The following is a 16186-nucleotide window of genomic DNA, read 5'->3' on the forward strand; positions in this document are numbered from 1 at the left end:
GCCCTCCAGAATATGCACTTCAGAGAGAAGTAGGTTCCTGTGAAATGTGCTGGAGACTTAGCACTAAGGACTAAAACTCCTCAGTTCCTCTGAGAAGCTGGCCCAGGGGGCCAGCAGCCGTGAAATTACCTTCTCACTTTGCTGCCAGTGTGCCTTTGCTCTGACCCGGCGAAACCTCTTCAGGAGCAATGCAATTCAAGTTATGACTTAGCAAGCCTTTACTGCATCAGGACTTCAGTTTCCAGGTTCGTTCTAGGCAGAACTTAACCTCTCCTGCACAGATGCGGCTGCCCTCCAGTGCAGGGCTGTTGTGCAAAAATAGGCAATATAGCACTGTCAAGAGCTGTTCCGCTTAGCAGCACTTTTCTCTTTCCCCTTCCGGGATCAGTCCTCGATGCACTGCACAGAGAGGAAAACTTTCTGCCTGTGCTCTTCCTCCTCTGCCCCCAGATAACCTTGTTTCGTCCCAAGGAGGCGATTTTAGTATTTTTCTTCCATCTCCCTTGGATTTTGCTAGGTGGACCAAATTTCTCCAGAGAATCATATTTGATTTCCAGTACTGGGTTAAAAAGGAGGTTCTGAGACTAGCCTTCCAGCAAAATCTCTTCCTTCATCTTCCCCAGTTTGGGCTTTCAGCAGTAGGACCAAAGACTGGGGTGTGGACAAATAATTTGCTCCAGCAGTAATGATTCTTGCTTCAGGGCTGAACTCTGCAACTGGGAGATATTGGAAAGGGACCTGGGAAGCTGAGCAAGATGTGAGGAAGCAGAGCTCCTCCAGGAGCTGGGAAAACAACCCTGCAGTCTGGGAGGGCAGCAAATGCCTCATGCACGGTTGGATTGATTTCTGGATTTCACCACTTGTATACACAATGAATAGGTGAAGATTCATGGGAATCTGGGTAGAGCTTTAGGGCCAGTGGAGTAGTCGGGAAAGCCAAGGGAAATTCCCAGGGGAGGCTGGGGAAGGGCACAAGCCGCATCCTTGGTAAGAAGGGGTCTGCTCCAACAGGACTGGCTGGGATGCGAGGGAAGGAGGTGTCTCCTACACAGCCGCTGCACCAATTCTCCATGGCATGGGGTGAGTGTCCTTTGATGCAAAGGTGCAAAGCCATCTTCAGGGATTAATAAATTCAACAGGGAATGGCCTCTTGACAGCCAGCATTACCCTGCAAGGTACCACCCCTTGTGATTTTCCAGGCAGAGAGGCACTGCGAACGGCAGCTCTGGCGCAGCATTGCAGGGCTTCACAGGATTACTTATTCACTGTGTTCCTGGAACAGCTCCAAGCTTCCCGTCTCTGCCTCCAGTGTACAAACTCATCGAGTATGCAGAAGGCTCACAGCCCCCAAAGGCAAGTGAAGACAGTAGGAAGGTGGTTCATACTGCAGATCACGCTGCCTCTGACGGACCTGCGGGGCTGTATTTCTCAAAAGACTGAACTGGTATCCTCCCTTCTTCTACCTCCCTAACGTTTAATCAGGGTAACTAAGGCAGCAGACTCAGTCCGGATGGATTTCATTGCTGGGGCCATTGGAGGTAAATAAATCAAGTAGTGCTTGTTGATGAAAGCAGATAGCTGTATTTCCTTATTATTAAGCTATTGGGCAGGTCCTAGTGGCAATGGTAGAGCTGAGAGTCTTTTGGGGTGGGGGGGGGGGGCTGCTTGTTAAAAATGAATTCTTTACTAAGTGGAAAATGTCATCAGAACAGGTTCACAGAGCTTCTGGGGAAACAGCCCTGCAATTTGGTTGGCTGAGGTCATTGCCCTGCAATCTCCTCCAGTCTAGTGATGGAGCAAAACTCTGATAGGAAGAGACTATGTGGAAAATGCGGCATGCAGATACAAACCGGCAAACATTGCCTGGGCAGCAGAACCTTCCCTGTCTGATGCCTCGGGGTCCTGGCCACGAGCCAGTCAGGGCTCTGGAGGGCTGAGGGTGCATCTCATAAAACTGGAAGGGTGGAGGAATGGCTTTGTTTCAGGAAAGGAGGTCTGAATGACTGAAATTTATGTAATCTTAAGCTGAGATGTATTTGCAGCTCTGATGGTAATTTCACTGCAGCCTGCTGCATAGCAGGCTTTGATCTAGCGAATAAAAAAAAAAGTGTGATTTAATTTTAGACATTTTGAGGACATATACTGCTCAAACTCAGTTTTGTTTTAAACACCACTGCTCTCATTTCTTTTCTGAAATCTCCTTATCAGATTAGTATCGAATAGCAAGACAAGAGACTTGGGGTCACCGCCGCCAGAAAGGCCAGGTAAACCTGCCAGATGGCTGAGACGCACAGTCCAAGTCCTGCATGCCAAAGCTTACTAGGTTCTCAGAGCTGCTGAAATTTGGCAGGCTTTCCCTAACCAGGAGTGGCCTGTGGCCCGGTTACAAATGCCCAGTTGCCAGGAGGAACCCTGGTGAGTTTTACCCTGACGCCCCTTTGTGTTCACTGCCCGACCTGCAGATGCCGGTGAGGTTTGGCTGCTCAGTGGCACCCAGGCTGTCACTCAGGCTGTCGGCTCTCCCAGAGCGCGGGGACCTCCACTTGGACCTCTGCTCCTGGTTGGAGAGGGGGATATAACCCCTCTGTGACATCTCTCCTTTCTACTCCTCTTTTCCTCTTGACTTCCAGAGTACATAGTGGAATTTCGGGTCCAGTGGTGTGGCTGGGAAAGGCCAGTCCTACTCTGAAGGAGTCTCTGAACCTTGTCTTAGGTGTCATGATTAAATGCTGTCATTGATATGTGGCTCAGCTTGGCTTAGCAAGGCAGCGATGTTTGTGTTCTCTGGTGGGACTCCACTGTTTTCGTTGGCATTGCTATGACGCAGCCACTTAAGGATGAACTTCTTTTGGTAGGGAATGTGAAGAGTCGAAAACGTAGTTCAAAACAGCCATTCACCTTGGCCTTCTCCCTTGACTTTGGTGCCCAGGCTGTGGTTTCTGTGGCGCCCTCCTCTCCGTGCACTAATGTACAGCCCAGTAAGGCAGCGAGCATATCCTGTGGGTGCCTGTGGACCTGAGAAGTGGGCAGGAGGGGAGTCAGCCTGGGAAGGTGCAAGTTGGGAGCCCTCCAGCCGGGAAGAGAAATGTGCTTGCTTATTTTAATGCACTTTGTTCACCTGAGGGTGTCTGAGAGCAAGATTTTCCGTCCTGTCATCCATGTCAAGCTCAGGGCTTTTTTATGAGGGATAATGCACCCTTTCAGTGGCAGACAGGGGTGTTTTCTGGCATGTTGTCCCCTGTTGGGAGCTTGCACATAGACACGTGCAAAGTACCCTGGGCAAGCGTTTCGGGCCGTGGTCCCTACCCTGACATGGGACAGCTCGCAGGGGAGGGACAGCTTTCCTGTGAAAACAGGGATATTTTTGGCACTGAGATTGTTTCACAGCTTGCGCTTGTTAGAGCTGAAGCAGATTTCACATTCCCAGAGAAGCTGCAAACCCAGCTGAACTGCATCAAGCAACTCAAGTGGCAACACAGATAACAATCGAGTCTATGTTTAGTAAATGATGTTATTGCGACCTTGTTGTGTTTTCCAGATGTTTTGGAGACCACACAGCTTGGGCACCTCTGAAAAACAGCAGAGGTGTAGTCCCTTTGGATCCCATGTAAAGATCCAGCCTGGTTCGGAAGCACACACAAATATTGTTGTGCACCTCCTCCGAGCTACTGCTTCTGTGCCCATGGGACAAGCTCAGCACCTTTGACCTGGGAAATAGTGATCTGCTGTGATTCCAGATGAGAACAACGTGAGAGAAACATGTTCAGTGGCTAAATTTGGAGGCTTTCAATAACCACAAAATGGGGCTGGAGGTGCTGGAAAGCAGCTCAAATATAAGGATGTCCTTGTTGGCCAATATAGCTGACCCTGCTCTGAGCAGGTTGAAGTAGAGACCTCTTTAGGTCCTTCCCAACCTTCCTATGAATCTGTATCTCTTTCTAGCCCTGCTATGGCAGCAGCCCAGGCCGTGGCAGGGCCTGAGCAGTGTTGAGGAGTGATGACTAAGGAGGACTTGACTATTGGGCCTGAGCCAGAGATCTGCGAAAGGGAAGCTGAGGTTTACCTAGCACTGCCCTGATAAAACATCCCAGTCTCTGGCATGTCCAGGCTTCTCTGCATCCTGCTGCAAGGTTACACACCAGGCACATGCAGTCCCAGGGTAGATAAGTAGTCTACCCACAGAGGGAACATGCCGTCTGCTTGTCCGTTCAGCTGAAACAGCTATGCTCAGGTAGTTCAGCTTGTTTAGGGTATGGGGCAGTTTTAATGTTCCCAGCACTTTGCAAAGTATAGGTCTTTGGAACTTGGTATCTACCCATCCAATGCATGGACCATGATCTCTGCTTCTCCCTGTGTCTCCAGGCCAGGATTTGGCCTACAGCTCAGAGCTGTGACAGTCTGGTGGGCTCTGTACGGCAGCTACTTGCTCCCTACTGATTGCCATTTCAGTGGCAGGATCCCTCCTTATTTTAATTGCCAGGTCTAAAGGGCCTGACTTGTGAAGAGATTGTGAGTTATCAGATTTTGTCCCTGCTGTATGCGTGTATACAGGAGATGCTGTAACCTCTACACAATACCGGAGAATATCTCAGACAAAGCAGTCATGAAAGCTGGCCAGCTAAACCCCAGCACTGATCATTCACTTGATTTTTGCCATTATTTTTTTCACAACTGGTGCAATGTTACTGAATGGGAGTCCCATAGGATCCCTCTCACGTATGCATCCTATACATAGCTGGCCTTTGTTGCTTCTGCTGTGCTCACAGTGCATGTATGGGTCAAGCTATCTTTATCCGAGGCTATTTATATCATCTGACATTGTACAGAGCCCTTCTTCCTTGGCCTTTGACAGACTGGGCTTGGCTCCTCACCAAAAAAACTTGACTGCTCTGAGTGCTTTGGTTCTTAAGGAAGTTCATGGCGGGCTGTGGCTGCTGGGAGGCTTTAGGGGCTCACCTCTCCACTTTGGTGGGAGCAGTGGAAAGTTTACCCTTAGGGTCTTTTCCCAGGCGGGGACCTTTTGCCCATATTAAAATAAAGGTGAACGGGAGCCCTTTGGACTGAGGAGCGATGGGGAACAAGCCGGTTTGGGGCAACTTGCTTTTTTTTGTCAATGTTGTTGCTGTCTCCCTTTATCTTGATGTGCGAGCAAAGTGATTCCTTCATAAGGGAATACACTTTGTGTCCAATGCTCATCCAGATCAGCCCTAGTACCTGATAAACATGAGCCAACAAAAAATTGAAAGGCTCCTACCTGCCTGAGCGTGGTGGAGCAAGCTGGGTTTCAGCTGCGCGGGGCTCACCGTGTGCTTGCGTAGCCAGCGTCCGGGCAGCCCCCGAGTGCCACCTTTAAGATTCAGGAAGTTTGCAACCGATGTAATACCAAGTCCTCCAGGCTGAGATGGGGTGCTTGGGCCAGGGCCCAGTACTTCTGAGGTCACCACAGTCATATTGACATTAGCTTATTTGTTGCTTTTCCCTGGAGGGCTGGAGGTGTCTGTGTTTGCAGTCTGCCTCTGGGCTGAGGGCTGGCAATCTAGGACAGTACAGGTGGCCCCAAGGGACTTGGTGCGTTGTCGCTGTCTGCTCAGCTCAGATGCATTGCTCCTCCTAGCTGTCTTATTCTGCTGTTACTTCTTTCTGTCCTGGGTGTTCTCCCTCACTGTCTCTTTCAACCTTACCTCGTTTTGGCTTTGAAATACTCAAGGTGGCTTCTTGGCCCATTTATTATCTCTCTCTGCTGCTATTGATCTGTCCTGCTGGCAGATTTGACAGGGTTTTTGCAGACAAACCTCTTTTTTTTTTTTTCCTCCTCCTGCAAGCAAGACTCTGCCTGGGTTTTTTTGGTATGAGTGAAGCGCTGGAGGCTTGACTGCTGGTGACTCACACCAGCAGCTGCTGCTGTTCTCCAAAACACGGTAGAGCTGCTCGGAGTTCCCAAGTAGCAGTGTAATTGCAGGTGAACATGCCTAATGAAATGACTGTGGCAAGAAATACATTTTTAAGCATCTTCCTTTTTCTTAAAAACAAACAAACAAAATGCTTTTTGTTAGTGGTGGGCAGTTTCTAACTCATGAGCCACCAGAAGCATACTGTTTTCTGACTCCCTGGCTCCCAGAAGAGCTCATATAAGCACTTTTATGAACTTGATCTCTGTATAAATAGCCCACATGGATACAGGTCTGTTGTCCCCCAGCCTGATTTCCTTCCAGATCGCTTGGCAGTTTATATACTTGGAGGAGCTTGGCTAGTCAGCCCCTTTATTGCATCTGCAAACAGATACATGTAGATTAGAGCTGAGAAAGGCAGCGGAGGTGATGGCAGGGGTGGTGATCTGTTCACTACTCCCTCCCTATCTGCAATTAGGGCAGTAACTTTGTCTCACAGGATTAATGTGTTTCCAACTCCAGCAGCTATTTTAAGGTCTCAGAATGAGCCTGGGTGTCGACAGAGGGTTGACAAATCCCCTTAGACTGCTGAAAATGCCTTTACTGTCCCTGGAGGGGAATAAGTGTCAGCTGGTGAGCGGGGCACACTGCTGAGCTAGCTCACTGGCTGTGCGCACACCCCGCCGCTAATCCGTCGCTGCGCCTTAATCCTGCTGAGCCCGAAATGCAACGTGGGGGACGGCCTCGCGCGGGGTCAGCGCTGCTGCTTCCGACGGCAGAGCCACGCCAGGCTGTGCTGCCTCTGGCCTGCGCGTCGCACCAGCCCGCGCCGGCTCAGCGCTTGCCGCGGCTCCCGCCCGAGGGCTCTGCCGTCCCCAGGCTCCAAGCCTGTGCTTTTGTTCCTTGCTCTGGCTTGGCAGCGTACGGAGGTGTTTGGCGCGTGTAGGAAATGCACTTCAGGGGTTTATCCAGCCAGGTGCTGCGAATCCTTACGCTTAATGAATTTTTTACCCAGGACTCTAAATGTGCTTTGTGAAGTGCAGCCAGGCCACGTCCAGTCCCTGGCAGGCAGGCAGGCAGGAGGCAGGCAGGAGTACCGTTCCCATCATGAGGATAAAAGACAGATTACTGAGAACCTGTCTCGCCTGAGGACCACCTCTTTTTAAAAAATGTCCTTGTGCTTTTATTCCTTCATATTTCCAAGTCAAGCATGCGACAACAAAATTGCTCAGCAATACTCAGAGATGCCCTCCTGTGAACGGGGACGCTTTGCTGCTCATGTAAGTGTGGCTTGGTCGCTGCCCGAAGATGCTTTATTGCCTAAACTGAGAGGGGAACAGAAACAGTTCAGTATTGTGGTGCATGTTATCCTTTTAATCTTCCCACTGAGTCTTTTCTCAGGAGGGCTGCCCTGAGCCCCCAGAGTTGGTGGTATGTGCAGACCCTTCCTAGCAGTGGTGGCTTCTGTGTTTTTACCGGCCCAGCCTGCGCCATGGTGCTGCTCCTCCTGAGAAGTTTCCTGCGACGCTCAGACCCCTCCTCTGAACGTGCCTCGGTCTCTTGGAGAAATTGGCCTGTTTAGCTCTATCATTGTTGCTTAAACGTCCTAGCTGGAGCTCGAGAGAGAGCTGGTGCCAAGAGCAGTAGAAGGCAGCAGTTGCATTTTTCTGCAGTTCCCCTTCTTCTGGTGATCCAGGAAAACAGTCTGCTGTGGGGTGCGCTGCTAACCATGTCCAATAAAATGTCTGTTTCAGGTGGGCTAAGCACAGCAGTGGGTTATCCGCTGGATACAGTGAAGGTACCTCTTGGAACTTTATTTGTTGACTACAGACTGAAGGCAAACAGACCCTGTTGCCTTTTTTCCCCTTTTAGAAAACTAGTCCTGTAACTGAATGCTTTAATCTTTTTTACGTCAACATATTTCACTATCTTCATTTGTTTGTGTTGTTTTTGCTCTTTTAAAAAAATGTAGATTATTTAGGGATGCTATTGTATGATTAACTAACTGGTGTGCTGTTAAAGCATTATTGGATGTTTTTTAAAAATCTGATGTCTATATTTCAAAGTTGCCCCTACATTCCTAGGTGAGGATTCAGACCGAAAGGCGTTACAAAGGGATTTGGCACTGCATTCAAGAAACATACAGAACAGAAAAGGTAGGTACCTCTACTCAGAGTTGCTTGTACGAGCTATGGATAGCTTCTTATTTCTACTTGGCGTAGCAGGAGGCGAGGCCTCCTACATAAACCGGAGAAGCAAAGCTCCATTAGTCAGTTTGGTGGGGAAAGACCACAATTACATATAACCATTTTTGGGGAGAACGGTTAGCATGCAACTCAGCCTTGCCAATAATCTCTAAGATAGAAATAAGTTTTGACTCAACAATATATGGACGGTGTTTTAGAGTGAAAACTTTCCCTTGCCGTTCTCTCTTAAAATTGTTCTTTTTTCTCTGTTTCTAACTAGGTTTGGGGATTTTACAAAGGCGTATCTGCGTCAGTCTTCACAGTATCACTGATTTCCTCTGTTTCATTTGGCACATACAGAAACTTCCTTCGCAACATCTGCAAATTGCGATATGGTACTGCAGATGCAAAGCCATCCGAGCTGGATATTTTTCTTGCGGGAAGTGCTACTGGTGCAGTCCGGGTAGGTAAAGAGCCGAAAAGGAAATCACAGAAAGAGATCTTGTCTGCATGTATATGAGGCCGGAGAAGCAGAGACTGGTTTCTGTTCAGGGCTGTGAGGGAGGCTGCTGGGAGCCTGCGTCAAAAACGGTGCCGGCTGGTTTTCGCGTGGGGTCATGCTCTGCCCCGCTGCTCCCCAGCTGCTCAGGTCTACAGAGCGGTCAAGTCCTGCTGGGCAGCTCATGCTGGATTTCCTTTAGAGAGTGCCAACAGAGTTAAGAACACGCTATTGAGAATTATGTGGCAGAAAACATACAAAGAGGAAGAAAAACAACCTGGGTAGGAAACTTTCCAAGGGGCTCTGACCGCATCCCTGCAGAGGGAAGCCTTACGCAGCAAACGCGTAGCTCCGCTGGTGGAGCACAGGCTGGTGGTTTGGCAGTGGCTGAGGTCAGACACGACCGGCAGGCTGCGGGTCAGCGTAGCTGAACAGTAGCCTCCGTGCATCGAGTTCCTGCAGCGCAGGTGTCCGGCACAAAGATGCGTTTCTTGATCAGCAGCTTTCAAGCGGGGGTCAGAGCCTGCCGGGTCAGGGAGAGCAGGAGCAGCCTTTCACCTGGAGGAATTAATTCTCTCGTGCGACGGAGGGTGACATAGCCTGCCGAGGGTGTGCTGCGCAGGGCTGCTCGCCAGCTGGGCGAGCAACGCCACAGCTGCTGAGCTCGGGTTAGGTACCTCCGCGCTCATGGGGAAGGGAACAGCGCGCAGCGTTGCCTTGGCAGGACTCAAAACCGAGCACGGCTCAGGGCATCACTGGTAAGCGAAGCTGCCTGGCAAACGCGCGTGTGATTCCCAGAAAGGATGTTACGTGGTAAGTCTAAATTGAGGTGCGGTTTCCTGCAAGCAGATGGATTTCTGCGAGCCCTGCAGGCGCTGCCAATGCCACAGGGCCTCCCACGGCCCTGGCACGTGCCGGGCTCCGAGGGGCACGCAGCCCTGGCGGATGCAGGCAGTCCTCGGGCAGGGCAGTCCAGCTCATCGGGGCTCTAGGAGTTTCCCGGTAGGGAATGACTCTACTTAACACAGTTGAGTTTCTGATATTCTTTATGGCCTTTTTTCCAATTACCAGTGTGTTGAAGAGCCCCAATGTATGTTATTCGTTAGCCGAGGACATCCTTTTTGTCCATGCCCATGTGGTTTAACAAGTTTTTACAGCTATTTGGTGTACTCTACCTACTTCTGCCTCGCCACTGCGCACAGCGTAACACAAGCTCACACTCCTGGCCTGCTCCTGCTCTGTGGCGGTGTAGTGAGGACCAATGCGAGGAAGCTGGAGCTTGCTGGCTTTAGATAATAAATACTGCTACCTGAAAAGGTGGGAGACGAGTGATTTGATGGGTGAGGCTGGAGGAGCATGAAAACATTGTTTAAATGGGAAGGTTTAAAATAATGTCCTCTAACTTTACAGGTTATGTTGATGACACCTAGTGAGGTAGCTAAAGTTCGAATGCAAACTCAGAGGCAACCACATCCTTCTGTGGCATCTCCCCAACCTATTTCTAAGCCGAAGTACCAAGGCTCTCTGCACTGTCTGAAGGTGATCGCAAAGGAGGAAGGTTTTGGGGGTCTCTACAAAGGCTGCTCTGCATTACTCTGCAGGGATTGCTCCTCTTCTGCAATATATTTCCTTACCTATTCTGTTCTGTGTGACTGGCTTACACCAGTGGGGAAAAAAAAACCGGGTAGGTACAAGAGAGAGTCTTGCATTATCTGCAAAAATGGCTCATTTTGTATCATGCTGAGAGGAAAATCATATTCTCAGCAAACATTACTCAGCATCTGTAAGGCTTTGCTCAAAACCGTGCCTTGTGAGGGGCAAGTTTTATTATTTCACTGTCTTTGTTTCCTGCCCTTCAGCCAGGGGAGCAGGCAGGGTGGGGGTGAGGATTTGCTGGCTGATTGCTCCAGCCGTGCTGAGCAAACTCGGCCCACGTGGCTGAGAGGGTGACAAGCAAGGTAAGCTGCTTAGTACATGGCGACGGCATGTGGGGGGGGGGTTGAGATGCCCTGGGGAAGTTGCCTGCAAGGCGGGCCGCAGGCAGCCTCGCTGTGCTCCCTGCCGGTGGGGGTTTAGAGGGACTCATCTGCAGAGAGGGTCCCCTGCCTAGCACAACTGCAGCGCTTGGAGAATAAACGCAGCCATGGGGAGGATGAAGCAGGGTAAATGCCTTCACCACTCCCAGCACATGCCTTGCTGAAATAACTCAGGCTGAGAGAGCACTGGAAGGGCTGGAGGCTTTTCTTCTAGGCCTGTGGCAATGACACGGCACTGTTGTGCTGGGGACAGCACTCCTGAGATATTTTCAATGTGCTGTGAGGAGAAATAGCAGGAGCCAGGGGCTGGGATGATCCAAGTTAGGGCACATTTAGGATTTGTTCTTGTGTATTACTGTAGTACTGAGAGGAGCATGGGGCATGACCCAGCTGTGTCTGCTGTGAGCAGACACTGGAGAGATGGTCCCTCTCTCTAGTGCAGTGCACACGTTGGGTTTTTTTTTTTTTTTTGCTCTAGGCAACAAAAGGTTTGAGTGTATCAAATAGGAGCTGAACTCTGTGTGTCCCCCAAAAGTTCACTTGAAGGTCTTGTCCCTCAGCAGCTACTCCTTCTCCTGCAGGAGGGGTGTTTACAGCATACTCCAGTACCTAGTATGCGAGCGTGAAATCCTCTTTATGAAGAAATGGGGTATGCAACTGGAAATGAAACATGGACAAAGTGCCATGAGGTATCATGGAGCACTCGTTCAGGGTCAGACTGGAGCTTGAAAATAGAGTCTAGGCGCAGAACTGAAAGAGACTTAGGTTTCTTAGGTTGGTGACTTGTCCCTCCAAAAAAAAGAACTATCTGCTACCCCCTTTGAGAAAATACCAAAGAGGCAAAATAAATTTTTCCATACGGCAAAAACAATCTTCCTGAGAATTACAAAAATAAGGAGGCCCAGCTGAGGAGGGCCTGAGCGCTCTCAGGCTGCGGCAGTTCAGCGCCTTGGAGTGACAGGCTCCATGTCACACTCCATTTGTGTGGTGTTAATGGATGCTGTCTTTGCACAAGCCAGCATGATGTATGCAAAGCAGGTATGCTGTGAAATCAAGGTCACATGTTTTGTATGAGATCACTGGAAATACACAACTGCAAGAGCAAGACAAATTAGTTACTGAAAAACATGAAGGTTAAAAAGTTAGCATTTGCTAAGCAGCTTGTGGAAAGAGAAGGTGCTCCTCCTCGTCCTTCTCTGTCCAAGGAGCAAAGTTTGCTGTTTGAACTAGGAGAACGCCCCCTTGTTCTGCGACTGCATGACTGGCTAAGTGTTTTCCAGCTCTTCTTCACTTTATTCTGCAAGAGCAGGTCAAGCTGTGGGCTCGCTGCTCAAGGCACTGTATAGCCTCATATGATCTATAAAGTGTGCTGTTTAGATTGCTGTATGGTGGAAGGGGAGGTAGAGACAAGGGGCCTGGGAAGGCAAACTCCCTAACAGACACCACGCAGGCTGGATGAATCCAAGGAAAAGATCAGAATTCCAGCAGAACTGGAGAGACAATTATTTAAAGAAATGCTAGGGAACACCTGCAAAAGTGCAGTGATGTTAATGCAGTCATCCTAACTTTGCACTGCTGGCAGGTCCCAACCATGCCAGACTGAGCAAAATTTCAATTTAGGGCTCTTTCTGTTCTCTTTCCTGTTCCTAAAATTATTTGCACAATTAGATTTGAAAAGATTTAAGTAGCTGAGGAAAATAAATCTGAGATGCCCATAGCTATATCAATGAAAGGCTTGAACTAACTGCTCCCCTGCCTTCATCTTCTCTTGCAGGTTTCGTAGTTGTCCTGCTTTCTGGTGGTTTTGCTGGAGTCCTGGCCTGGGGATTAGCTACTCCCATGGATGTCATCAAATCACGGATGCAAACCGACGAATCGGGACAGCACAAGTACAAAGGCCTCATCCACTGCACTAGAGAAAGCGTGAGAAAGGAGGGTGTAAAAGTGCTTTTCAAAGGACTGGGCTTAAACTGCATTCGTGCATTTCCTGTGAACATGGTTGTATTTGTAACATATGAAGCTGTACTGAGGTTTACAGATCATCTTACAAATGAAAAATAGCTTACGTCACTCTGTTCAGAGGTGTATTTTGTTTAGTTTGTTTTTTTTTTTTTGTAACACAACATACAAAAATAACTGCTGAACTCTGCTCACATTGCTGGACAGTGTAAGAAGTATGGAAATTTCAGCACAAAGCTGGATGACTGATCTTTTAGTTTTATTTTTATATGATCACAAACTCAGAGGAAGCCTCGTACTTGCAGTCAACCTCCCTTTTGTCCTGTTAATGTACTTAAGACTGCAGCTACTATTCATGCCATTGAAACATTTGCAAATATTTATGTTCTAAAAGGCTGGTAGTCTGACTAGAGATTTTTGACAAAAGATGGATTTTGTTTTCTAGCAGTACAAAAACTGATCTTCACTACCGAGGCAAGAGTTGAGGGCAGTTTGTGTGTGTTAGATTTAACGCTACACAGTGCATGCTCTTTATATTTAATACATGGATTGCCTTCACTTAATACCTTACATGTTTGTGCTTCAAGCCACAACGGGCAGACCTTTCATTCCTATCTGTAATTTTGCCCAAGTGTTCCACAATTATATCCCTTCAGTAGCAGCTGAAATATGAATTGCCTTGCTTTTTACCTGTTGTCTTTAAATGAATGGCACATAGTCTGTTTACATAATATCTCTCTAATGGCCTCATTGAAAATGAAAACAGGCTTCATTTCCAGTAAATCATGTGATTTTTTTTTTTTCTCCCTGTGCAATCATTAGCAGTAACGCTTCAGTCCCCTTCTGGTGGTAGAAGGTACCATGTTCCTGAATCTTGATAAAGCTTTTTGTACAAGCTGTTCTTGTACTGTAAGGAGGGCAGGGAGAGGAGCAAAAACCTTCGCTTCCCAACAGAAAGATTGCTATAAGCTCTGTGCACTAGGAGTTAGGTAAATGAAAGGAGAAGTGCAAATTGTGTAGTATAATTAAGATTAATTACTTTAAAAAAGGGTATACTCTTTTCACTTTAAAAAACACTGTTAGGACTGGCCAAATGTTTGGGTTTTTTTTTTGTCAAAGTTATGTTCTGAAGGTATAATACTTCATAAACCTGTCTATTGGGGCATGGGGGAAATACGACTGCTTCAGAAGGAACCTCCCTAAACTCAGAAACACTCTGATTTGCAGATCTTGCCTCAGGAGCCGTTTAGATGTTTTGTATCTCTATTTTTCTATCTTGATGAGAACAGCTGGAATGAACTGGATCTCGCCCCAAAATTGTGCTAAAAATGTGCCTTTTTGAAGCAAAAGGGGAAGACTATTTTTTAAAGGAGTTCTTTTATTCAGGGCGGGTGAACTTTTGGTCTGCATCCACTTTTACTGGTTGATAGCATGGCCTTGACTACACTAACAGCAATTTTTCAACAGGCAGGAATGGCCTGCAATGCCGCTATTCTGGAAATGGAAGAAACGATCCTGTACTAAAAGGACAAGCTTAAAAATTTTAAGTGCTACTAGCAAAGAATAAAAGGGACCTCTTCCACTCCAAAAGACTAGTAAAAAGCTCCAGAACCACCCTCCTGAAGTCTAAGCCTTCAACTTGCTTTTTGAATTTGTTCACAGCCATGCTATCAAATGACTACCATGAATTTTTCTCTCAAGAGCCTATCAGCTGCTGCAGCCAAGCCAAGAGCAGGTTTAAAAGACCATAGATAGGTTCAGAGTATGTCACCTTAAAAGGGTGTGAAATGAAAGACGCAACATAGAAGGTGCTTATGGACTTAGCAACCTAGTACCCTTGGTTACATCTTAGGGCATGAGCAGCAAACTTCCTTTAGTCTGAAAATCCTTACAACAAAATATTTATTTAAGCCAGCAAGATTTGAAGTTCCTCTTAAGATGATTCTTAAGAGATTACTTACCCTCACCTCTTTCTACAAGGGATGCATTAGACTGAGTGTTCTCCCAGCAGGGTGGTGAGTTATCCCAGCTCTGCCTGGATGTTTCCTGAAATCAAATTCCTTTATACTATATTATTCTCAGCCTAACTCAGCTCTCAGGCATTAAGTCCTCTGAGCAGAGAGACAGGAAAAAATACCTATAAATAAGACAAATCAATCATTTATTGCTAGGCAGTGTTGATGCCATCCATGGTCAGCCTCATGTTTGAAAACAAAGTCTAATCAGAAGTAGCTCAACTTTCCTAACAGGCTCAAATATTCAAATGACTAAAAACGTCTCCTCCTCTAGGGGTAGGCCAAATACAGGTGGTTTCAAGAAACAGGAATTATAGGTGAATTATAAAACCAAGTGGAAAAAACCGTGGAAGCCAGTCAGAGGGGCTGAGATCTGTAAGCCCCTGGGTATTCAGCATCATACAAAAGCAGGCTCCCACTTGGCCTGAACAAGCGCTACATGAGAGGTAAGTCATTTCTTCAGGAAGTTTATTTGAGGAAGCCAATTACTTTGCAATACATTCAGTCTGCAAGCATTTACTGGGAAAATATATATATGCAATGTATTGGCAACAGCCCATCTTAAAGTAAGAACTCGAGGCTAATTCACATAGAGCGAAGTACTGTAAACCCAGGCACATAAATAAGAAACTATTTTTATTTAACTACATATTATATAGGGTACCCTTAAGTCTATATACACTAAGCTGGGTATTTGGCTTGTGGATTTCGGAATTTGGCTGCTTATTTTCTCACTTCTTTGCATTACCTTGACCTTCAGCTACTCTGTTTGCTACTCTGATAAACACAGAACTATTTCTTCTGATAAATTACCTAGATGAAGGCCAGCCAACAGAAGGAAGACACCACATTTGCTGAGCCATTACTGGGTTTACTTTGCTAAGGACTGCAGCTTTCTGTAGAGCCAATTTCTTTCAGTAACAAACTTCCTGGCCTTGAAAACAGAAAATTTTCTTTAGAAGGAACATTCTGCTTCATGTTTTCATTTTGCTGTTAGTTCTTGGTTTTGTGACAATGTTCACAAATATCTGAGTAGATTTCAGCATGCCTTTTAGTGAGCATGGAAGAGCCATGGGAAGCTATTCAGAATCTCTGCTCCTCAGACAACTGCACTCATTTAAGCACCAGTATGAATGCCAAACCTATCAAAGCATCATAGTAACAGGTCACGCTGACCTTCCCGCATTTCTAAACTGGTTGTTGTACATAAGTAAATTCAACATCCAGTCTTACTTGCAACCAGGCAGTCTTTGGATGACTGACTCTTGCTAGCTTGCTCTGGGAGCAATCTCAAATCTACCTGGTAGGACTGGATACGGAGGGTTACAAGGCATCCTATTTCACTACTCGCAGGGTGATGGGCATCAAAACTAAGAACAACTTCTTGACTCGATGACTAAATCGATACTCCAAAGGGCAAGAAGAGTGATTAAAAATACAGTAAAAGTGTAAATTAAGCCTTTTAAAAGTTAAAAAAAAAATCAAATGAAGAAGTTGGATACAGACTGTGCTCTACATTTTTATTACAGCCAGATGAACAAAATATCAACAAATGGAGGCAAATATAATGAACATTATCTGATAACATTCTCAGACATTTCAC

At 47.1% G+C, this 16186-nt stretch overlaps 1 protein-coding gene across 2 annotated transcripts; it reads left to right on the forward strand.

Annotated features, from left to right (window-relative positions):
* Positions 1-1025: 1025 nt before the first annotated feature.
* Positions 1026-16097, forward strand: SLC25A47 (solute carrier family 25 member 47). Of its 2 annotated transcripts, XM_009675495.2 has the most exons (6): positions 1026-1538; positions 7643-7686; positions 7973-8044; positions 8355-8537; positions 9984-10257; positions 12384-16097. In XM_009675495.2, the coding sequence occupies exons 1-6, from the start codon at positions 1511-1513 to the stop codon at positions 12668-12670; spliced, it is 888 nt and encodes a 295-aa protein (XP_009673790.1). In that variant the 5' UTR covers positions 1026-1510; the 3' UTR covers positions 12671-16097. The 2 variants fall into 2 exon arrangements, with proteins under 2 accessions (XP_009673790.1, XP_068803159.1); XM_068947058.1 differs by lacking the exon at positions 7643-7686 and having other exon boundaries at positions 1193-1353.
* The last annotated feature ends 89 nt before the right edge of the window (positions 16098-16186 follow it).

This window comes from Struthio camelus, chromosome 5, assembly GCF_040807025.1.
Source record: "Struthio camelus isolate bStrCam1 chromosome 5, bStrCam1.hap1, whole genome shotgun sequence".
Lineage (NCBI taxonomy): Eukaryota > Metazoa > Chordata > Aves > Struthioniformes > Struthionidae > Struthio > Struthio camelus.

Excerpts from the sequence above, each read along its gene's own strand:
- SLC25A47 (XM_009675495.2), top strand. The coding sequence starts at position 1,511 with ATGGATTTCATTGCTGGGGCCATTGGAG. Across the intron at positions 7,687-7,972 it reads ATCCGCTGGATACAGTGAAG|GTGAGGATTCAGACCGAAAG; the intron begins GTACCTCTTGGA and ends CTACATTCCTAG. Across the intron at positions 10,258-12,383 it reads AGTGGGGAAAAAAAAACCGG|GTTTCGTAGTTGTCCTGCTT; the intron begins GTAGGTACAAGA and ends CTTCTCTTGCAG.